Below are 25,282 nucleotides of genomic sequence, written 5' to 3' on the forward strand. Positions count from 1 at the left end.
ACGGTCGAGTGTTCGCTGGTGGCTTGCCCGGAAGGATTGGAATTCGATGGTCATGTTGCCGAGAAGGAGGAAGACCGCGCGGTTCAGCAAATATGTCGGCAAATTCAGTAAGCAATTGGGCAAGATTTTGATCTTCAATTTCCATTTTCTTCTCTTCTGGTTGTGGCTGGAGATGCATAAAAAAGCCACCATTTACCTTGTGCAAAACTTTCTCCATTCGTTGGGTCGAAACAGTGGTAACGTTGCTTCCGCGCTTCCCACGTAGGATGATCTGTTTGCCCTTACAGTAGAATTTCATTATTAATTTAGAAAAGTTCCAAGAGACATCACATAGTGTAGTCAGCCATTCTATACCAAGCACTGCCTCATAGTCATCGATTGGTAGGAGGAAGAAATCGGTGATAATTTCTTGGTCTTGCAGTAATAGTTTCACCTGCAGGCATCTTTGGTCGCACTTTAGGATTCTGCCGTCGGCAACCTTGACATCGAACTTACTGCAACCTTCAATATGCAGTGCCATCCGAGCAGCAACCTTACTATTCAGGAAGTTATTTGTGCTACCCGTGTCGATAAGAACAGTGATCGGCTGTTGTTTGAGAAGGCCTCCAACTTTCATCGTTTGTGGATTTGAGTAGCCGGCTAGTGCGTGTACCGTAATGTCGGTCGGCTGTGGCTCTTCTTCCATATCTTCTTCTTCATGTTCAAGGCTCTCTTCTAGATGTTCAATGACCTCTTCTTCTACTGGTTCAATCATAAGAAGTCTACCTTTTTTACAACGATGCTCGCGGCTCCACGGCTCGTCGCAATGCCAACATAACCCCTTCGCAGATCGCTCCCGAAGTTCTTCTCTTGTTAACCTTTTCGGTGCAGGGACTCGGTTGATAGTAGGGGGGGCTGAGGGCTTTAGTATTGTAGGTCGTGGAGTGATCCTAGTCCTCCGGGCTTCATGGTTCAATCGCTCCTCTTGAAGTCGTGCGAAAGAGATGGCTGCCATAAGCGTGTATGGTTGTCGCGCCTTAACTTCTCCCCGGATCGCCGGCTTTAAGCTCTCAATAAAAGTCCCCAATAACTGTTTTTCAGACCAATCACGAGTTTGATTAGATAACCTTCAAACCTGGTTTGGTACTCCTGAATGGTGGAGGTTTGTCGGATCTTTGCTAGTTGTCCGTCAATGTTCTCGTAATAAGTTGGTCCGAAGCGGATCAATAGTCCTTCTTTGAATTGTCGCCATGAAAGGACTCCATAAGTGTGTTCAAACCAGTCAAACCATTGTATGACATCCCCTTCAAGATGTATAGCTGCAATTTCCACCATGGATGCCTCCGCAGTTTTATGGCACCGAAAATATCGCTCCGCGCGCGAGATCCAACCAATTGGGTCTCCTTCTTCCTATCTAGGGAAGTCCACTCTCATGCGCGAATAGTTGGGGTCGGTCATAGAACTTCCCTTCTCTTGGAAGTCATCTCTTTGGGCATGATGTGATTGGTTAGAGCTCTCTCCTTGATGTGATTTCTTCGGGCTTGGTGGTCGGCCCAAACTGAATTCGGTAAGGAGAGTCCGAATCTTATCCTCCATTCGTGCCTCAAAGATTTCAAATTTAGCATTGATTGCCTCCTCAGATGTCATAGTATATGACTCCAAATCTGTGATGTTAAGATCTCTCTTTTGTTGACGGGTTAAAGGCATGTATATGTTTGATAGAAATCAGTGAAAGTTTGCTGCAGAATTGTGTCGTCTTGTAAGAGCAGAATTATCGTCGAAGAAACAGCGGTTTCTCGACAAAATCTCCACAAAAAATTTGAGAGATTTGAGAAGGGAATTGACAGCAATATCTCAGTTTATATGACAACAAGAATGTCCAATTTAATCAAGAAAATTTCAGCAGTAACAACAAGAAAATTGGTGTAAGTTGCGATAGCAGAATTCTCGTCGAAAAATTTCAGCAACTTACGATGAAATTTGCAGCAATATAGGAACGATTTTTTTTTTTTTTTTATGAATTTTCGAATAGGGATAACTAAATTGCAGCAGCAGTAAGGTAGGAAACCAGAACCTGTTGCAATTCACAGAGAGATCAAAGGATGATCTGCGGTGGTGGAGATGACGGTGGAATTTGACGATGATCTTTTAAGCAATTGTGGGAATTGCTTTGGGTGGTTGTAGAGGGTTGATGGATGGCAGTGGAAGGGCAGCGAGATGCCAAGAACGCTGCTCTGATACCAGGTGATAGAACCCTTGCAGATTCTAAACTTGGGGTTGATCTCTTTAGGGGATCGGCCTCCTTGGAACTCTATAGGGGTTCCTCCCTCCAAGTTGCTGCTCAAAGGATGCAGAAAATATTCATCTATTGCTTATCAAAAGAGAAGGAATACATGGCTATTTATAGGGCTTCTAAACCCTAACTCCTAATAGGACTCCTACTTAAGACTCTTACTTCTAACCAACACCTAATATGACTCCTACTCAAGACTCCTATTCCCTTACAACTCCTAATTTTTCTCTAAGAAAAAACCTCATAACAGAATGTTCCTCTCAATTAGGACTCTCCTAGTTAGAGTCCTAACAGAGTCCTAACAGAATGTCCCTCTCAATTAGGACTCTCCTAGCTAGAGTCATAACAGTCCGTGTATTGGTCAGTGCTTGGACCGATACGTTCCGCCCGTTTCATGCCTGTCTGGGGAAAATGACGATCGTTGCTTTTGAAAACCATTGTTTTTCTTAATTGTTTATCATATGATAGTAGATAAGATGGGTCTATATGTTTTTTGAATGATGTTTGTGATAAAATCAAATTATGTTTAACAAAATTAGAATAATGATCTCATGTTACTTCTTTCTAAATACGTTCTTGTTCCCATTTAATTGTTAGAGCATTACTATCAGGAGTGCCTTTCATGGTGAATAAATTATGGATATTTATTAGTTACTGGTTATGTACAATGATCTATAACTATCTAAATATGCTGGCAATCCAAATAAATGTCAAGTTTTGTCATAACAAACTTGTGAATAAATTATGAATATTTATTAGTTACTGGTTGTGTACAATGATCTATTATTTCATATGCTGACAATCCAAATAAATGTCAAGTTTTGTGATTACAAACTTTTATATATTTGTCCTTTTAATTTTATATCCATTTCACATCTTGTTTATTTTTTTCAGGATTTGACATTGGCATTTGCATGCTTCAATTTTCTGAAAATTGCTTTTATCTGGAAAATAATTATTTTGCTTGTTCTTTCTCTAGGATAGTTTATAGATGATTTCACTGCTCCTTAGATGATTTCAGTGCTTCTTTATTTTCCTCAGAGGTCAACCACTCAATTGGCAAGAGTATCTTAGAACAAGAAGGGAGGACTCCTATCTATGTGACTATGATAAATTATAAGATTGGAGTTGTAATAGTACAACATTTAGTTTTGTTTGGTTTGTATCATGCATTCCTAATTTAGGGTTTACAATGGGTGGAATGATGGATCAAAGTTCCATTCCGACAGCCATTATCATGTCCCAATCATGTAGAAATTAACTCATCCCCATCCCCATATATTGACAGTACAAGGTACCTATACTTGACCATTGCCACATGGGACAGAGTACATCGGCCCTACCTTGTTATGCCTTGCTCAACATTGGAAACAGTTGAATGGTCTAGGTGTGTGTGTGTGTGAGAGAGAGAGAGAGAGAGAGAGAGAGAGAGAGCGCAAGGACAGAGACAGAGAGGTAAAGTGAGGATGGTGTCACCTGTAGATGGAGGAAGAGACTGGAAGGGAGGGTGACTAAGAGAGAGGGGGACAAAGGTAGGGTGATAACATATGTATATAAAGAGGGCCAGAGATAAAATACACCTGTGCCACTCTCTTTTACATATTGGGTGGCTTGTGTCTCTTTCGTTTATGATAAAAGCTTGTATCAGTTTGGTTAGAACATATTATCCAAAATTATGTTCATTCATGTAATTGCATCTAGGAAGCATTGTGACCCATGACTCACACACAAATGTTTGGAAATTGGAGTCACACACAAAAGCATGGGACTAATGTCATGTTTTTTAGTTATATCGACCAGGTTTATGAATGAGTGTGAGCTTGATGGTAGTGTAACATCACTTAGTTGTCAAGGATGAGTCAGGCTTATTTGCTCATAGTCATGAGACTACATTCATATGAATTCTATTTTGTTGGATTTCTATGCTCTGGTCATCATTATTGACAAGGTTTATGAATATGAGAGATGAGCAAGAAAATTTTGGATCTTTAGTAAATCCGTCGCTATGACATACGATGTTCTTCTGTACATCAACTGAAATTAGCTTTTTTGAGAGTGAATAAATTTGTAACATGTTGCACACTCCTACCCTCTCCATTCACAAGAAGACTGATGTCACGTAAGACCATTTTTAGTTTTTTTTTGCTATCTATTACTAATGGAGAATTGGACTAGTTGTAACCTCTTCTCAATGTAATTCTAGTACTCTTGAAACTTTTTATTTTAAAGAGAGAATATAATCTGTCTTCTGAATAAAGTAAAAGAACAGAAAGACTAAAAGAGTTGAGTTGAGAAATGTGATGTTAATGTTTGATAATTTTACTCATAAGTTTGGATACTAATCATTTAATGTGATAAGTAGTGTATCAGAACTTGTTCTGAGATTAGTACAAGAATGGCATGATAGATCATGGAACTTTGCTTCTTTGTCTGTCAGCTACTTGTGCCAGCTCATTGATAAACTTTGTTGATCCAATGTCATCATAATTAAATCTCTAGATTTCAAGAAAATTATTGAGTGGTTCTTGTGAGATCTAGTTTAATCTAAGTTGGGTTTGGTTGATATGAGTTGTAACATAACTTGTTAGAAATTTAAAAAAGAAAAGAAAACAATAGTTAAGCTCAAGGATTTAAATACCAGTTTAGTACTGGTTTCGATAGGCTATTGAACCTGTATCATGCTGGTATACCATGTATACCACTCATTATCACTAAAAAAAATAAAAAACTGAATACCGGATAGTACCCAAATATACAACTGTTACTGGTTCTTGATTGGACCAATAAATACTGGGTAGTATGTACCGGTCCGACTGTCATTTTAAACCATTTAATCTTTACCACTTTTTACTTCTTATGATGATGTCATTGGAACTAACTCGTATTATTTTTCAGACTGTCAGTTCATTATTTAAATGTTATTGAATATTTATTTCTTATTCAGATTGTATTGGATCTGCATTTAATGCAAAAGGAGCAATGCAATGTCCAAATTGTCGCAAAGTTGAGAAAGGCCGGTGGCTTTATGCAAATGGCAACCGTTCGTCTGCTGATTTTGATATTGATGGATGGGTGACTGAGGACATATACGATCTTGGTTACTCCGAACTGGTATGTTTTATTTGGACTAGTAATCTTCTTGGGAAGGTTGATCGTAACTCTTTCTTGGACTATTTCATGACATGGAGGAAGATCAACTCTATTGTCATGAATTGATGTTGAAAATTTGGATATTTGTATGAATCCTTAAATTGAAGAATAACTCTGCAGCTCTTACATACATGACCTGATGGTAATGACATGTTTAAGCTGCATATCAATGTAGCATCCCAGAAATTTTTTTATGTATACCTTTTCATTTGGTTTGCATATCCATGTTTTTCTGTGGTGGAAAAGCTGATAGATAAGCTACTTAAATGGTCCTTTTTTATTAAGATTGCTCCTTTGTATCCAGGCAAAATAATATTTTCCTTTGTAGAAATCATTTTTAGCTGTTGCAACCTTTTATGTTTTAACTTTTTTCTTAAATATCATGTGTTCTTAAATGGTATTGTTTATCATCAGGGATATAAAAGATTTTACAATACCCTTATTCTGTTAAAGTGTAGAGCAGGGTCTGTCGTACCGAACAGTACCGCCCAGTACGGGCGGTATATACCGGTCTGTTAGGTTGTCGGTACGCGGACCACCTGTTACCGGTCTGAGAGCACTGTAGTACTGTAGCAGTGCTACAGTACTCGACACACCTGGGTGTACCGCTCTGTCACGACCTTAGCTGGAATTGCCTAAGGCGTGAGGCACCCTTGCGCCCAAAGACTCGAAGCTAGCGTGCGTTGCCAAAATCGCGGGTCACCCGTGCGGCAAAGACGCGAACTTAGCTTGCGTTGCCTAAGTCGCGCTTCGCCCTTGCGATCTTGCTCCGCAAGGATCAGCCACTTTGTAACCTCTCGCAGGTCCCGAAGGACCTGTAAAAGAGAAAGAAAGTTAGATCGAAAGAACGAGCAACGGACAAGTCCCGAAGTCTCGCGAAAAGGGAAGCTTTACAAGCAAATCGTCGAACACCTTGTGTGCACAAGAGAAAAGAGGGAGAGGGAGGAAAACAAGGCTTTCAAGGATGAACGAACAGCTGCAAGCCCACAAACAGCCGCTCACCTGGTCCCAGGCGCAACACCAAGTTCCCGTAAAGGTCACGTGCGAACTTGCGAAAGAGTGTTCAACGCCCGGTATATAACCGAAGCCCCATCCAGCCCGGTGCCACCTGGGGGGTTCCAGGGGTCTGAAATGGCTGACATTTTGCTTTGACGAGACAGTTCGTCGCGCGAGCCCGTGGCACGCGAAAACGGGGCTGATTTGGGCTGTTTTGGGGCTGTTTTGCTCGGTTCGGTGAGCGGTCGCATTGCAGCGCTGCAGCTTGTTCGAACTTACATATTTACAAGCAAAATGACCCAAAACCAAAAGAAAACCTGCTGTCAAGCAGCTGTACAAGTGGGTGTGAGCGACGAACAGATCGTTGAACGAAGTTGTTGCGGGTGCGCGATGACCGTTCGTGACATTCTCCCCCACTTAAACTGTCGACGCCCTCGTCGACGCTTGTTGGTAGTTGTTGATGACTTCTTCTTCATGTCGCAGGGCGTCTTCAGGCTCCCAACTGGCTTCAGTTCGGGGAAGCTTTCGCCACTTCACCAAGTACTCTGTCTGCTCCGTTCCGTTGGGTAGCTTTATCTTGCGATCCGCCAGAATGGTTTCCACTCGCTTCTCGTAGGAGGCTGTGATGGGAGGTAGCCGAGTTGGAACACTTCGAGAAGCATCTTGCGGATCCGAATGGTAGGCCTTCAGGTTGCTGGCGTGAAGAACGTTGTGAATTTTGAACCACGCCGGCAGCTGTAGCCTGTAAGAAACATTGCCTACCCTGCTGATAATTGGGAAGGGCCCTTCATACTTACGCACCAATCCTTTGTGAACTCTGTTCCTGAAGAATTGGAGGGATGCCGGTTGGAGCTTTACCAACACCAAATCGCCAACTTTGAACTCTTGCGGTCGCCTTCCCAAGTCAGCCCACTTCTTCATCTTCTTTGCCGCCTTCTCCAAGTAAGCCCGCGCAATATCTGCATTTCGATGCCACTCCTTTGCGAAATGATAGGCTGAAGGACTACTTCCAGTATACCCAATTGCCATGGTGTGCGGAGTCGACGGTTGTTGTCCTGTGATAATTTCGAAGGGGCTCTTGTTGGATGCAGAGCTCCGCTGCAAGTTGTAGGAGAATTGGGCGATGTCCAACAGCTTCACCCAATCTCGTTGATTGGCACTCACGTAGTGCCGGAGATACTGCTCCAAGAGCGAATTTATTCTTTCAGTTTGACCATCCGTCTGGGGGTGGAGGCTTGTAGAGAAGTATAACTTTGACCCCAACAATTTGAATAGCTCGGTCCAGAATCGTCCCAGGAACCGAGCATCCCGATCACTAATAATATTGTGTGGGACTCCCCAATACTTCACTACACCCTTCATTATCAGTCTAGTCGCCTCTTCAGCTGAACAATGTAGGGGGGCAGCAATGAAAGTTGCATACTTTGAAAACCGATCGACCACCACGAGTATCGATCCAAGTCCCCCTACAGGTGGCAAACTTGATATGAAGTCTAAGGAAATGCTCTCCCATGGCCTTTCTGGTACGGGCAACGGCTCCAAAAGTCCCACCGGCTTCCGCTGCTCCGCCTTGTCTTGTTGGCAAGTAAGGCATGTTCGAACATACTCCTCCACATCAATCCCCATCTTTGGCCAGTAGAAGGCCCTCTCCACGAGAGCCAACGTTCTGTGAATGCCGGGGTGTCCAGCCCAAAGGGAATCGTGACACTCTTTTAAGAGTTCACGCCTCAAATTGTCCACTCGGGGAACATAAACCCTATTCCCTTTTGTGTAAACAAGTCCCTCCTGGACCCAAAATCGTCGTGCCTTGCCTTCTTTGATGAGCTGCATCAGGATAACTGCCTGGGGATCACTATACAGTCCATCTCTGATTCGGGAAAGGAAGTTGGAGTGTAACTGACTTGCTTGGCCTCTGCCCTCCAGTTGGGCAGCATTCACGCATTCCACTTTCCGACTCAGCGCATCGGCCACGACATTCGCCTTCCCGGGCTTGTATTCCATTGCCATATCAAATTCAGCCAGGAAGTCCTGCCACCGTGCTTGCTTTGGGGAGAGCTTCTTCTGAGTTTGGAAATAACTCAGGGCGATGTTGTCTGTCCTCAGCACAAATCGCGACCCGAGAAGGTAGTGTCGCCAAACTCGTAGACAGTGAATCACTGCTGTCATCTCCTTCTCATGCACTGGATACCGCCTCTCGGTCTCGTTGAGTTTGCGGCTCTCGTAGGCCACCGGATGACCTTCCTGCATGAGTACTCCTCCAATAGCGAAGTCCGAAGCATCTGTGTGGACTTCAAAGGGCTCTCCATAGTTTGGCAATTTGAGCACTGGTTCTTCTAGGACAGCAGCTTTCAGGTCTTGGAATGCTATCTCACATTTGTCCGACCACTTCCAAGGCTGCTCCTTCTTCAGCAACTCCGTCAGTGGGGTTGCCCGCTTCGAATACTCGGCAATGAAGCGTCGATAGTAGTTGACGAAACCAAGGAAGGATCTCAACTCTGGCACCTTCTTTGGAGTTCGCCATTCCGCAACTGCTTGCACCTTCGACTTGTCCATCCGAATGGAGCCATCACCGATTCGATGCCCCAAGAATAGGATCTCAGTTTGAGCAAAGTAGCATTTCTCCCTTTTTACGAACAACGTGTTCTCCCTGAGAACCTTGAAAATTGTCCGAAGGTGCTTGACATGCTCCTCGAGCGTTTGGCTGTAGACGACGATATCGTCCAAGTAGACAACCACAAACTTATCCAAATACTCCTTGAATAGCTGGTTCATGAGAGTACAGAATGTGGCCGGAGCGTTGGTTAAGCCGAAAGGCATCACCAAGAACTCAAACGCTCCATATCTGGTCACGCAAGTTGTCTTTGCTTCGTCGCCTTCAGCAATGCGCACCTGCCAATATCCCGACCGAAGGTCGAGTTTCGAGAAATACTTCGCCTTGCCCAATTGATCGAACAAGTCCGCAATGAGCGGGATGGGATACTTGTTCTTCACTGTTACTTTGTTGAGGCTCTGTAGTCGACGCATAATCGGAGACTCCCATCTTGTTTCTTTTGGAAGAGAACTGGAGCTCCGAAAGGTGCTTTTGAGCTGCGGATGAGACCACCGCTTAGCAGTTCACCTAACTGCTTTCTGAGTTCTGCCAACTCTGGTGGGGGCATGCGGTAGGGTGGTCTCGCTGGAGGCTTCACTCCTGGCTCCAGCTCGATACTGTGATCCACGCCTCTGCGTGGTGGAAGAGTCTTCGGCAACTCGGGTGGCATAACGTCTTTGAACTCCTTCAGGACGTTCGCCACCACAGCAGGTTCTTGAATGGCTTCTTCGTTGAGTGGCTCTAGCTTCATAGCAGCCACGAATGTCAGTTCGCCCTTTCGCACCCCTTTCTTCAATTGTAACGCCGAAATATGTTGGGGCTCCTTGGTTCCTCTCCGAGAGACGGGAACCACGCAGGGGTCATCGCCTCCCATCATACATAGGGAGTTCAAGAACGGCATCGGCACCAACTTCGTCGCGTGCATAAATTCCATTCCAAGAATCACTTGGAAGTCGTCCAGTGGCACGGCCATCATGTTGGTGTTTCCGCTCCAAGTCCCGATTTTTATAGGAACACCCTTCGCCAACCCGGAGATTCGCCTGGCCTCCGAGTTCACCGCTTTCATTCGGCTTGGGCTCTTCTCCAAGATCAACCCAAGTCGTTGTGCTTCACGATCGGCTATGAAGTTGTGGGTAGCGCCCGTGTCCACCATTGCACGGGTCATTTGGCCATTCAGCTTGATGTCTACGTACATCAACTCACCACTTCCTGCTTTCTGTTGCTTTGTCTTGTTGTTCTCCCCCACTTGACCCCGCATAGCGTTCAACAAACGCATTGCTCCCATTCGGGGTCCTTGCGACTCTTCGTCATCGCTGCTGGATTCTGAACTGCTCGAGCTAAGAGCAACAGCTTTGCCCTTGTCCGATCGGGGAGGGTGGATGGAAGCCGTCAAAGCATTGAGTGCCTGCTTCTGTGGGCACTCCCTTACCATGTGCGGTCCTCCGCACAAGAAGCATCCTCCAGGTTTTGAGGCCTTGCCTTTTGGGTTCGACCCTTTGTGGGAGCTCTTCTTCTTTTGTTCGCCCCCGAGCTCCTTCCCTCGAGAATGTTTTGGAGGGCGATTGCTTGAAGATTGTTTCCTTCTCGCCGGGTCTTCAGAGGAAACAAAGTCGGTGAGCCTTTCTGCAGCTGCAATTGCCCCGACCACATCGGTAACATTCCTTCGATTCAGCTCTTGTTGGGCCCATGGTTTCAAACCATCAAGGAAGCTGAACAACTTGTCCTTCTCGGACATGTCCTGTATGTCCAGCATTAGTGCAGAAAATTGCTTCACGTAGTCTCGGATGGTGGTACTTTGGCGGAGTTGTCTCAACTTCCTTCTTGCGACGAACTCTGTGTTCTCCGGTAGGAACTGAGTTCTCAACTCCCGCTTCAAGTCTTCCCATGTGTCGACTCGACACCGACCTTGTTGGATCTCCTCCCAACGAGTTCGCCACCAAAGTTTCGCATCTCCGTTCAGATACATTGTTGCTATAGAAACTTTGGTATCTTCAGAATCGGGCCTCGTAGCTCGGAAGTATTGCTCCATGTCGAACAAAAAGTTCTCGAGCTCTTTGGCATCTCTAGCCCCTCCGTATCCATGGGGCTCCGGTGCCCTCAAGTTTTGTGGCGGTGCAACGCGGGTGTTGCCTCCTCCCGCATTTAGCGTTCTTGTGAGCATAGCCACCTTTGCCGTGAGTTCCGCCACAACATCCTGTAAGTGTAGCACGGAGTCCTTGGTGTCATCAGACAGTCGATCGACTAGGGCCTCGACCTTGTCGATCCTGGACTCCGCTTCCTCTTGCGAGCTCTCTACCCCAACAAGCCTTTGTTGGCCATGGTAGAGTTCCTCCATGCTCGCTTCCAGAACATCCAGGCGGGTTTCCGCCGTCGTGAGTCTCTCCTTGTGACTCTTTTTCCCCGTTAGCGCACCCGATTGCGCTTCCTCCGCTCGCGGAGAGTTGCCAACTTCTCGCTCATCCTGTTCGCTGCCGCGATCCTCGTGAGCGGCTCCAACAGCATGAGGGCGAGTGTGCACATGCAGCCCACCTGCGGCTGCTTGGGGCAAGGTTCCGGCTTGCCCCGTCTTGCTTGATTCGCCACGATGCTTTGCCATGGCGAAGTTGCGAAGTTCGTTCGCTGTTCGATCGAAGAGCTTGCCCGCTCTGATACCACAATGTCACGACCTTAGCTGGAATTGCCTAAGGCGTGAGGCACCCTTGCGGCCAAAGACTCGAAGCTAGCGTGCGTTGCCAAAATCGCGGGTCACCCGTGCGGCAAAGACGCGAACTTAGCTTGCGTTGCCTAAGTCGCGCTTCGCCCTTGCGATCTTGCTCCGCAAGGATCAGCCACTTTGTAACCTCTCGCAGGTCCCGAAGGACCTGTAAAAGAGAAAGAAAGTTAGATCGAAAGAACGAGCAACGGACAAGTCTCGAAGTCTCGCGAAAAGGGAAGCTTTACAAGCAAATCGTCGAACACCTTGTGTGCACAAGAGAAAAGAGGGAGAGGGAGGAAAACAAGGCTTTCAAGGATGAACGAACAGCTGCAAGCCCACAAACAGCCGCTCACCTGGTCCCAGGCGCAACACCAAGTTCTCGTAAAGGTCACGTGCGAACTTGCGAAAGAGTGTTCAACGCCCGGTATATAACCGAAGCCCCATCCAGCCCGGTGCCACCTGGGGGGTTCCAGGGGTCTGAAATGGCTGACATTTTGCTTTGACGAGACAGTTCGCCGCGCGAGCCCGTGGCACGCGAAAACGGGGCTGATTTGGGCTGTTTTGGGGCTGTTTTGCTCGGTTCGGTGAGCGGTCGCATTGCAGCGCTGCAGCTTGTTCGAACTTACATATTTACAAGCAAAATGACCCAAAACCAAAAGAAAACCTGCTGTCAAGCAGCTGTACAAGTGGGTGTGAGCGACGAACGGATCGTTGAACGAAGTTGTTGCGGGTGCGCGACGACCGTTCGTGACAGCTCGGTATACCGTACCGTACCGGTACCGAGCCCAGGTCGAAATACCGGTACGGTACGGTATTGCGAACCTTGGTGTAGAGTATCATATTCTATTCTTTGTTCTCTCCTTTAAAACTGATCTGTATATATATATATATATAACAAGCTCATAAAATTTTAAAGTCCATGAACAAGTGTGGGTCCTTGACATTGACACCCACAAAGTGGGATTCGATCCAAATCATTTAAGACTAATGGATTGGTGACAATGGAAATTGAAATATATTTTGCTTCTAGACAACTAGTTCAAGGTTTTTAATTCTTGGACTTAGTTTTGGCTATTTCAGTTCTTGCACTTTTGGTGCTTTGGAAATATAAGAAGTGAAATTCAACAGAAAGAAAATTGACTGAAAGCATAATGTGTAGACTGTATTTTTCTTGTTTAATATCATTGTATAATGGAATAGGTATTTCGATAATTAATAACTGCTGAGTAAAGCTGGAAATATAGTAGTCTCCAGAAATGTACTAGCACAAGATACTTATTAGTGAAAAATGTACCAACAGAAATACATCTAAACAAGCTAGATATATGTAATACCTTTTTAAACATTGCTTGTTTTAAATACTAGTAAAGTAGTAGTTTGGACAAACTATTGGACCATACTCGGGATACCGAGCTATGTACCTACACTCTCTGATATCATTGGAAGTAGTTAAAAAAGGAAAGTGCAAGATACCTGTATGTCCCTTGCCACTGCTTCGTCATACTGGGAAATGATGGTGGACTTGGGGAGTCTGATGACTCTGATCCATATTTGTAACCTTGCTCCCTATATCCAACAATATAAGATACAGACTGCCAGAGTTCAGCTTTATCATTAGGGTGGCAGAAAGAAATTATTGTGTTAATTGTATACCAAATTTCAGTGTACTAAGACCAATACAGAATCACAGAAATATTGATGAAAACATTATTAGGTCAATTATATACCTGTTTCCAGTGTAATGATACCAAAACAAGATCATAGAAATGTTGATGGCAAAAGAATTATTGGGTTCATTATATACCCAATTTTAATGTAATGAGCCAATGCGAAATGAACTTATATATACATAAAATTTAACCAAATCACTTAATATTCAGCTTTTTTGCATGAGATTTGGATGGATACATGCTCAGAATCATGAATTATAAACAATTAAATAATTCAGTTTATGAATCAACTTTGGAAGCTTAAAAAACCTTAGCTAAGTCCTTTAATTTAGCAAATGGAAGACCAGGACGAGAAAAAATGAGTGAACATAGGAGAGTAATGGTTGGGAAGAGGCCTAAAAAATGATAACATATGACAAGAGCACTTTAAATTTAGAGATTACTGGATTTCAATGATTTTTTTTTCTTCGGGTAAGAAGTCAATGTAATTTCTTAGTTTCTATTGAAACAACTTGAGTCATTAAATTCTCCTGCAAGGAAAAGTTTGGTCAAAATTAGTTTTGCTGTCCATGACTGACAGAAACAAGCCACAGTTACCCCGATAAAAGAGGTGGACTATAAGGGAAATGCATATAAGATAGCATCAATAGGGCAACAGTATCATATTACTCTCATAGATCTCACTCAAATATTGTTTCTTAAAATGTAGTACCATGTCGACTAGGTATGACTAGCCTATAATTCAACTCACTTTAGGACACTATATGTGACTTAGTCAGAAGTAGGATTGACCCAACCACCCTGTTGATTTGGCTTGTGGATCACATTATTGATAGGAGGTCTAAAACTTTTAGGATCTGTATGGTAGCCAAGTTAATTAGGTTGTGATTTTTTCCCAAATACTTTAAACTAATAAAAAGCTATATATGGATGCTCCAAACTTGAATTTACTCACGGTCACAAAGTTAAATCAGAATTAGACCTAATTTAGAACTCTGACTCACAGTTGAATCAGAATTATTATAATTAAACTAGAACCTATGTCTTGGGTTCGACTTACCATTCCTACTGGGTGTGTCGGCCGGCAGCATGACACATGTTGCCTTATACCGGCATGCTGAGTGTTGGTATGGTGAGTGTTAGTGTGGTGGGGCATGCTGACGACACAAAAAAAGGGCCCAAAAAACCTCAAAAAGTACCTGAAAAATAGGAAAAAAACTTAGATTAGGGTTTTTTATTTGGAACTAAATGTAAGTTTAGTATAATTTCATTAAATTATCTAAATTAAGAAGGGATAATGACTTTTTTGGGCTTTGAGGAGCAGTTTTGTGACATGTTCTGAACCAACCTTCTGTTAATATTGAATTATCTACAAAAATTTGACTTGAATTGTTACATTACGAGTTAAACTTTAAAATTCAAATGAATCAAGTGATAAATGGATTGATTAATGGATATACCTAGTTCTACCACCAAAATGAATGACTGGACTCCACAGGCAATGGTTTGGGATCCTCGATCCTATGTATTTGTATATCAATATGGTATGTTTGTCAGACTAAATCCTAAAATTACTCTCACGACATGGTATATTGATACACCATATGCTATTAGTTCATCAATTTCGTAGCTGTTGTAGCCTGATCATCATGAACCATACGTGTCTGAGGCGGTTCCTAAGGCAAGTATGATTGTGGTATGTATTAGTGTGGAAGTTGGAGTATGTTGGAACTTCTACTTTCGCCATTGACCTGCTACTCCGTATCATAAGACTGATCAGCCTTAGAAAAGAATGACTCAATATTAGTCAAATTATGATGAAATCATCATTAAATCCACTAATCATAGCATTAATAAATTTAATTACACCCTAATTAGCCCTTGTTTATCACTATAAACATGCCAAGCGCCCGAATACGGATTAAATACATTGAATTGACCTAATATGGGCCAAATTTCGATGAAATCATCATTAAATCCACTAATTGCAACATTAAAAACTTTAATTAATCCCTAATTAAACCTCTTCTAGCATCGTAAACATGCAAATCACCCTAATACTTATTAAATACATAGATTTCATTTCACACAATGTGTCTAATTTTGATTAAATCAGCATTAAGCCCACTAATCATAGTATTAAAAACCTTAATTACTCCCTAATAAATCCTATTCTGCCATTATAAACATGTCAAACAACCTAATAGACATTAACCATATAGAATAGGGTAATCATCTCGTAAATCAACAAAAATCTAGAAAGGGAATACATATCTATTGATTAGAGTGATCCTTCTCTAACTTAAGTGTTAAACCTCTCAAATTTGATCCAATCCTTAGATCGCAGCTTTGCTCGAGTTGAAGAGGGTACAATGTGAGAATGAGAGAGATGTGAGTGAGAATGAGTTTGAGAGAGTTGAAGAGGGAAAGAGAGTAAAACGAGCTGAAAAAGGAGGGAGGAAAGGGTTTAAAAACCCTTTTAAATGGTTCCAACGTTCAAAATTAACTGTTGGAATGGATCAAATCTCAACCATCCATCAGTAACAGTCAAAATCTGACCGTTACCGACTGGTACATGTCAGTATTGGTCGAGTTTCGACCGTGCTGCTTGGTACTGACCCCATATCGCCCGATATGGGATACCCAACTATAAACTGCCTGGTACAAGGTGGTTCGCGTGTTGATCTCTTGTCAGACTGGTTCGTACCACCCATACAGTACCGTATCAGGCAGTACAGCAAACACTGCCGAAGTCTAATGGACTCTTCACTGCACAAAACTACCAACTGGAGACTGAAGAATAACCAATTCATCAACTGTCTTTTCCAGTCATAACTCATAATTACTAACTATGAACATTTGCATATATTAGTCTGTTCTCGTGTAGAGCTGCAAATCAATTTATCCATTTATGGAGTTCCTCCACTCAAGAAATGAGGTGGAATGAGCATCAATTAAGTTTATCAAGACTGTGATATTGATTCTTGTTTTCTTTTTCATAATGAATAGTAGTGTGTGGTTTGAGCATTTGATATTGTAATGATCGACTTGGTTATTGATAAACCCTGAATCTCTATCGAAGATTCCAAACTCCAAAGTTGTCTGTACTAGTTTATTAGCTCCTGAATTTATTTTGCACCTAGCTATGTTGGACAGGGCGTTGTACTTGGCGAGGAATTTATAACTTGCTATAGAGAATTGTTTTAATGTGGGCAGCATGGATCCTTCAACTGTTGACTTGTCCTTAATGACTGGCCCCATATAAGTGTTGGACGATTTTCATTCTCTTAGGGCTCACAATTACTGCCGAAGTTCGCATGTTTTGGTTTTTAACCATTCCAGTAGATCAGCATGGAGAGAACCCTTTGAGATTGTTGAAAAGGATATGGAAGTTCTGTCTATTACTTGTGTTTTCTTGCATTTTTCTGTTGGTAAATGTTGACTCATGTTTTCTTGCAGCCATTTGGATTTCAGTTGTTGCCTTTCCGTGGATTTACTCAACTGGCATCACTATTTGAGTAAGCTTGTCTTTCATATTCAACTATAATACCATTTTGTATCTCATACATTTTAGAGGAAGGTTAACGGCTATTTGATTGTGTTCTTATATGGCACGTTTGCTTCAATTTGCATTTTTAATTGAGTTTCAGTACTTATCTTTGTATGTTATACTGCAACTGTGGCATATAGCCTTGATCATAGTACATTTCATGATGTCCTAAGTGCTGCTGACGTCTGTAATTTATTTTGCTCATTGATGTGCTATGATGCACTCATAATAATCATTGATTCTTTGGAAACATGTATTAGTCTTAGGTGGAGATAGTAGCTAATATTTGCAATTTGGTGTGCCTTGTTGATCATTGGCTATTGTTTATTGAGTCTTTTGTCAGTCATGTTGATTGATGCCAACTGGTCTGTGGCCAATAGGTAGTAAATCTTTACATATTGCCATGGTGGTGCAATCCTGCCTGTTGGGTACCTTATTCAAATACTTTACCAATTTATGTAAATATTAAAATCTTGTCCTGTATTGTTAAACAGACTCCTAATTCTCCCCATGGATTATATATCTGTGAGTCAGAACACAGGACAATCATTATATTCTTTAATTTGGATTATAAATCAATTGATATGATGACTTTAGGAGCACACCCTTTTGTTTCCGTGGTTTTTCTTAAAGTTGAAATCAAACAGTTTATATTCCCATGGTAGCTAGAGATACATTCTTTCTGCTATATGTTCCATTACATATTTGTCTCTTTCAACCATATTTTGAATAAATCAGTCAGGAACTCCCAATTCACCGCCCATGGTGTTTCGAGGTCAGAGTAGATATAGTAGATCCCTAGTCTGATCTGACATGGAATAGTTTGATGATGAAATTTTCAATTGGTTAATCATCAAGTTGCATATCTTTGTCCTTTACTTCTATCACATGACTGGTCATACTTGTATCTCATGTTGACCATGATGAAGGTCCTATAATCCTGAGTTGCTACTGTGAAATCATTGAACAATGGTCAAGTTGAAGATTGTGTGAGTGACTGAGTGTGAAGGTTGGCTCACCCAAAGTATTGTTTGATCTGATGCATACACCAAAGAAGCTTGCTTTTGTGGTTGAACTTGCAATCTTTCAGCTATATAGGGGCCTAATATATACACTTCCAGATGTTGCCTTTGTACTTTATGAGCTAACATGATGGTTATATTTGTGTTAATACTTTGACCTGATTAGCCCTACATTGGATGTGGACTTAGCATATATGGTTTTTTGGGCTTGAGTTGTGACAATCTGGTTGCCTATGAAGATGATCAATAACCTTTTATTGCTTTCCATGTCACAATTCTAATTAATATATGAGGGTAATTACAGATTACCCCCTGTAGTTACTTAGGATTAGTATCTCGGTCCCCATACTTTAAAAAGTAGCATTGGGATCCCTACACTTATGAAAGTGAAACATTTAATCCTAATTCTTCTAACGTCGTCAATTTTGTCGTGAATAAAAAGGATAAAAAAGTAATATTATAGAAACTTATGTTTTCCTCCCTTGTGGATGGTAGACCATCGGCGATGTTAGTGGCGCACAAGGCCGGCGCCGCCAGTGGCACGCGAGGCCGACGATGTGCGAGGGGAAAGTGGAACAACGCTTAAGGCGAGGAGGTGCATAGAGCAGTTCTTGATATCGCCGATTATGTCGCGCGTGTTGGAGACGAATGCGACAGCGGGAGGCACCTCCTGCACTCCGTCGCAGGTTAGTGGCACACAAGGCAGGCGACGCCGGTGGCACGCGAGGCTGGCAGCGTGCGAGGGGAAAGGGGAACAAGACTTACGGCGAGGAGGTGCACGGAGCGGTTCTTGATCTCGTCGATCATGTCGCGCGCGTTGGAGACGAATGCGGCGGTGGTAGATGCCTGTTGCACTCCGCCACAAGTCTCCCTCCTGGAGTCCTACCATAAAAGGGAGTGGTAGAATTCCACCACCTCCGGCACCCGCCTCATGCTTGTTGCTGTCAACCTGGACCCTGATAAGACCCCTAGGGTTTTATCATAGAAGAAGAGAAAGAACGGGATAAGATCACTTCGAGGGGATCAGCCTCCTAGGGTTTGCCAAAGGCTGAAATGTTATTTTCTTGATGAAGAAAAGAAGTAGATACATATCTTTTTATAGAGTTCTACTCTTGAGTCCATTAAGACTTGGACTCCTAATCAAAATAATAAATCTCAAATAAGACCCCTAGCTGATTAGAAGGCCTAGCCAACTCCTACTGGAACTAGAAAACTCAAGAGAACATTACATCAGTTTAGGACTCAGAAACTCAAAATTTTAAGGGATCCTAACAGACCCCAACATTGGCGGAAGGAGAGGTGGAGGTGGAGGAGGTGGCCGCGCTCTGCACTGCGGTGTGGATTTTACCAATGGGGCTAGCGACGGAATTAGCAAGAGGCACACCAAGTTGGGGCCTTTGCTTGTTGCGATGCGGGACGTGGTATGGGAAGAAGACGACGCGAGGCCGGTGCGCGAGGGTGGTGTTCCAAAGGGGATTCAGGTACCGGCCTCGCTCGCCACCGACATCGTCGGCCTTGCAAGCCGATGGTCTACCGTCTATGAAATTAACTTTTTTATCCTTTTTGTTCCCGTCGAATTTGATGACGTGAGGATAATTGGGGTTAAATGTTTCACTTTTGTAAATGTATGGATCTCAATGCTACTTTTTAAAGTGTAAGGATCGGAATGCTAATCCTAGGTAACTATAGGGGGTAATATATAATTACCCCTAATATATGATGTCTCTATTGACAATTCCTAAGTTGATTCTAAATTCCATATGGCCTGATCTGAGTTTAAACTTTACTCGAGTTATCGGTGTAAGATTTCATACACATAAATTTTGTTTATATTGCATGTAGGACTTCGTTGTATTGGAATAAAAAAAATAATTTTTAGCCGGTGTGAAGGATTAAACGTGAGTCCTGATTTAATTTTTAGCCACCTTAATTTAATGATGTTGGAGACATCTATAAAAAATAGAAGAGAAAAGGAAAGACAATTAGATATCCTAGAACTAGATGGTGGAATTTAAATGGTGAATATGATTTAAATTTTTAATAGATTGGAAAAGGGAAGGATATGAAACTTGAAAGAAATATGGAATTTATATTACTAGAACTTCGTTACTAATCCAGCTAAACAATAACAAGATGCAATGTTGTTCTTCAAAGAAGGGAAAATTGGTTGAACTTGCAAAAATATAATATTGATGAGGATTTTAAATATTTAAAGTGATCAGAAAAGAGGCTTCAATACCTTTTAGTAAGTCTAAATATAACACAATATGATTGTTTTCATGGTAAGCTATAGTAGCAGTGATTTCAATAGGCGCTTGGGCCCTCGTCTAGGCGCTCGGGCGAGGCGAGGCGAGGCCCGAGCGCGTCGCTTCATTTCCAGGCAGCGCGCTTCAAAGAGGCGTCGCTTGGGCGCTCGCTCGAGCCCAGGCGTCGGGCGCTTCGGGGAGCGCCCGGGTTAAATCAGGTGACCGAACCAGCGTTTAGGTTTGGTTCGGTCTCCGGTGCTTTTAGTTGGTTTAATCGAACCAACTAAAGCATTGATATCAGCCTTCCTCTCGCGACTTCCCAACCCTAACCCTACTCACCGCTCCTGCTCTCGCTGCTCGTTGCTACCGCTGCCACTATCGTCGCTCACTGCTCTCACTCCTGCTCCCGTTGTCGTTGCTCACTGCTACCATTGCCACTTCCCCTGCTCGCTTCTACCGCTGCCACTACCACTGTCGCCGCTCCCGCTGCCGCTGCTCACTGCTACCGCTGCCGCTGCCACTGTCTTCGCTCGCCACTCCCACTCCTATTACTGCTGCCACTATCGTCACTAGCCGCTCTCGCATTCGCTGCTGCTACCACTGTCGCTGCCACTGTCGTCGCTCGCCGCTCCCGCTGCTCATTGCTATTACTATCATTGCTCACTACTGTCGCTCCCGCTGTCGTTGCTCGCTGCTATCGTTGCCGCTGCACTCAGTCGGCAGCCTTGATCTTCCTCTTACTCATGCTCTTCTCACTTTCTATACTGTTAACAGTATATTAACAATATACTACTAATTGTATACTAGCAACAGTATTTTCTTAATTTAATATCATATTTTTATTTAAATAATTATATTTATTAATTATATTATATATTTTTATATTTTAATATCTCGCTTCACTCGGGTGAGCGTCTAGCACCTCGGGCGTTTTTGGACCTTGGCGCCTTTTGGCGCCTAGCGCTTTTTAAATCACCGAGCTATAGATTATATTTGGTTATGAAGAATGAACATTAACATGCAATGATACATGCTTTCTATGACCAATCTCAGCCTCTCAGGAATGTGGGACACGACATTGGCATATTAGCTAATAATTTATTTATTTTGTTTCTTTCTAATAATTTCTTATGTTGAGATATATTTTATTTATATACATCGATTAGTTTGTATAATTGTTCTTATCAATATTTTTTCTACATCTTGTATTATTTTCTTTTTGTTGTATACTAATCTTCCTAAACTTCATAAAACACTACTTTACCTGCACACATGTGCTAAGATTTTCATTTGTATTTCACTTACCATAATTAATCTGCTACTGATTTAATTCTTATGTTCTTTCAGTTCATGTTTCACCTCCAGAACCAGCAATTTTTATTAAAATTAAACATCAATTTTACATTATTTGCATCTTTAGCAATTACCCTAATTTTTGCTACTATTTTACACCATTCTTTCCATAATCCAGTTTGGTTCAGAAAATATTTGAAGCAGCAACCTGAAAGTCCAGTTAATTGTAGTGCAGCATTTTCTTAGCCCGTGCTCCTATTCTACAAATTCAGATACTTTTGCTGCACATGGCCTGGTACATGACTTTTGGCTTGGTTATGCCTTTAAGGATTGGAACAAGTCCCCACATAGAAGTTAAGGTTTTCCATTTTTTTCTCTTTGGATTTTTCCTAATCTATTGGAACTTTCATAAGTACCTACTCAATTGCATGAGCTTAATTTTTCCATTAAGGATTTGTCCAACCATGTATGAGCTTATCTACTGTTTCTAACTGCTGTTTGGTGGAGACTTTTGAAGGGAAGGAGTTTCTTTCATGTAAAGTTATGCGAACAAATTTGAAGATCCATGGCTAATAAGCATCGAGTCATCTTCTCAGTTTAATAACCTCTTGATCCCATGGCCCACAAAAGGATTTTTCTTTCATTTTTCATGTCCCATGCTATTTCTTTTCTCCATGAAACATAAATAAGAAATTTTTTTTCAGATTTTTAGATACAGAAAATGTTTCATTCTGTAAAACAGGAATGCTTCATTTTGAAATCAAAAAATCTGTTTCATTCTTTTACATATTATCTCACATGATTAAACATAAATAATTCAGGAATGGTAACTTTAAATTTGAATAAGTTAGATGGCTGGAAATGTAGGTTTATTTAGGATTTGAAATTGGTAGCGAATAAGGTCTTGATGTGTAGAATGTATATTGTTAAAAAACTTACTGCTATATTAGCTCTTAAAATTGTATTTCTTTTGTTACGTGCATTTTGTATAGGGTGAATTGATGATTCAAGGGTGGTGATTACCAACCATCTTTTATCAAAAACAAAATTTGAGAACATTTCAAACTATTATAAAATGTATATTGAGAAGTATCTACCAGAACATGCTTCTATCACGTTGAACATTCACAAGCTAAATTTAAACCACTCAAATTAGACTATGAGGTATCTGATTCACTTTGTTATGCATATTACATCATTTTACGGGTATAAAATCTCATCACACCCTCTTCTTTGCTGGACAAATTGATGATCTATCACACCTAGGATCTTGTTGTCATTGGGCTCAGATCTGATTAGATCAAGTAGTTTATATTGGTTGACCTCATGATCATGCCAAACTTTTAGAGCTTCTCTGATATGGATGCTCAAACCAGTGATGCAACTCCTTGATTGTTGATTGTGTTAGTTGTAGCTTTTTCTCAGACTAAATATCTAACATTTGCATCTCAATCTGATTGTCTGCAGTCTACTGCCATTTGAGCTGATAATGACCAGCCTCTGTCTGACGGTATTAAGCTTAAAAATCCTCAAATACTTATCTAAAAGATGTGCATCGGAAAATAATTCTCGAATTCAAAGATTAGAAAATACTTGTTTCAGTTCAGATCTGAACTCTTGAGCTATACCGCATGTGATGTATTCTACTGGTTGTTTAATTTTATCAAGAAATTTCAACATAATACCAATATCCATGCTCTTTTCTTTTTCCTTTTAAAGATTATTCCAGCACAAAACAGCAGATAGCCCTTAAGTTGCATGAACAGATAACTAAAAGTGTAAAACAAGATTAATTTTCTTTTTTGACCCCATAGGAGTTGTCTCTCGATCATCGTTACATCAAGCTTATTGAGATGTTTTTGGGCCCACAAATATCTAATTTAAGTAGTTTCACAAAGGTGTAGCTCCTGGTTGCCTGATTGGTTATATAGAGAAGAATGTTGCATCCTTTTTATTTTTTTATGTTTTCACCTGATTTTGGTTACAATTCAGTGTATCAATTAAAAATGTGTTCATCCTGCAGGGAGGCTGAATCAATGCCGAGTTCGTGTAAGCGGTTTACCTTCATCAGCTTGTTTAATCAGATTTTTGTAATTGTTATTCCTTCTAACTCTTTCCCCTTTTCATTAAAGATCATGAGTTCATGAGTAATTCAATGTTCCGAGACCATTCGAATTCTTCAAGTAGCTCACATATCTGCCCATACTTGGCCCTACATGGCTTTCCTAATGCTATGCGTGCTGCACCATTGAGTTCTGCTGATTCCATTCCTGAAAACGGCCTATTTCATCAACATCCGAGTAGCTTAGGAGGACAGTCATCTTCTGATATGATGAACTCCCACAGTTTTCCTTCAACTGAACCACAAAGCCACAATTGGCAGCAGCAGCACTCTCCTTCCTTTCCTTTGTCAGGAAATGTGGATCAGTCTGCATCTCAATATGGTGTAAGGATGGCCAGAAATGATACCAGCAGCCAGCATAGATTAGGCTCCTTTGTGCATCCCCATCATCTCATCCATGGGTAAGTGCCACTTTTTTTTTTAATTTTATTAGAAAAAAAATGATGCAGGGTCTTTATTGTGAATGTCTTGATGGTGGTCATCATTGTCCTATAAATTTCAGGTCTGTTGCACGCAATGGAAGCAATTTAGTCGGGTCACTAGGCCCACCAGTTACAGGAGAGATTAGGGGTCACAATGGTGGTCTTGGCAGTCACATGTATCATCCATCCTTGTATTCCTCATCACTCCGGAGCTCCCCTTTTGCTCCCATCAGGAGGATGAGACCAAGGGGATTAACTCTTGTTTCCTCCATTGCAGCTCCTTCCTCAGCTGAAGTAGGGGGTTTCTATGGCTTCTCAGTCTCGGGATCTGTAAACAGAAACCACCAAGAAGGTGAGAGCATAGGCAGACATGTCGATCGATTTTATGGATGGGGTAGAGAGGGCATCAGCCCACTCCCATGGATTCCTATTGAGGGTGAATCACATTGGTGGAACCCTTTCAACCCAAACCAGAACCCTCAGTCAGGAAACTATACTCAAAGAGCTACAGCGGAGAGGTCTACACCAAACTGTCCAGAAAATGGATACCAGCACAGGCCTCCTCCAAGGTTGCCGCCGTACATGTGAGAGGCATCACTGCATAACATACTTGAAGACAAGCTGTGCCGTGGTTTTGTACATTCCCCATATTGCACAAAACTCTGTTTTGAACAAAGGAGACACTGGTGCTTCTGAGGTTTCCTCCTGCATGGCCCTTTTACCTGGTGTTGGGCTGTTCGTTCTGTTGGTTTTGCTCTTGAATGATATATATAAGTTGCCAAAACAATGCTGAAAACAAGATCTTAGGGTGTTGCTTCACTTTTGTTAAACATAAATCCCTACCCTTAAGCCTGGTGCTGGTATTCATCTGAAATACTTGTTCCATAATGTAATTAAGTATTCTGCGATTATGAAAATGGTATTGGCAAGGATCTGGTTCTCTTTTTGTTCTCTGCCATCGAACATATTTGATGAACTTATGAGAGAGCAGTAGCAGTTCAGGTAGGTCTTTTTTCGATAATGAAGAACCTCAAGCTAAACCAGACGTGACCTGTGTTTCATCCTTTCAACTGAAAGGTGGAAATAAAGACACAAGTATGCGTTACCGCCTGTCTTCTTTCTTTAGTTTGTGGTGTCTAATGTAGACGACACAAGTAACGGCGGTACATCTGCTATTGTTACTGCCTGCCAGCTTTCTTTAGTTTGTGTTGTCTAGCATAGACACAAGTATCTCCAAGGCAATAGTTAAGAGGT

The 25,282-nt window shown here is 42.0% G+C and overlaps 1 protein-coding gene across 1 annotated transcript in view; it reads left to right on the forward strand.

Annotated features, from left to right (window-relative positions):
- LOC103994838 (E3 ubiquitin-protein ligase IPI1) overlaps positions 1-24,957 on the forward strand; it is a 32,372-nt gene extending 7,415 nt beyond the window's left edge. Inside the window, exons 2-6 of the mRNA XM_009415278.3 lie at positions 5,217-5,383; positions 16,833-16,891; positions 23,508-23,533; positions 23,617-24,007; positions 24,109-24,957. Of these exons, the coding sequence (XP_009413553.2) occupies positions 5,217-5,383; positions 16,833-16,891; positions 23,508-23,533; positions 23,617-24,007; positions 24,109-24,616 (1,151 nt within the window). The 3' untranslated portion in view covers positions 24,617-24,957. The remainder of the gene's footprint in view (positions 1-5,216; positions 5,384-16,832; positions 16,892-23,507; positions 23,534-23,616; positions 24,008-24,108) is intronic.
- Positions 24,958-25,282: the final 325 nt, after the last annotated feature.

This window comes from Musa acuminata, chromosome BXJ2-8, assembly GCF_036884655.1.
Source record: "Musa acuminata AAA Group cultivar baxijiao chromosome BXJ2-8, Cavendish_Baxijiao_AAA, whole genome shotgun sequence".
Classification (NCBI taxonomy): domain Eukaryota; kingdom Viridiplantae; phylum Streptophyta; class Magnoliopsida; order Zingiberales; family Musaceae; genus Musa; species Musa acuminata.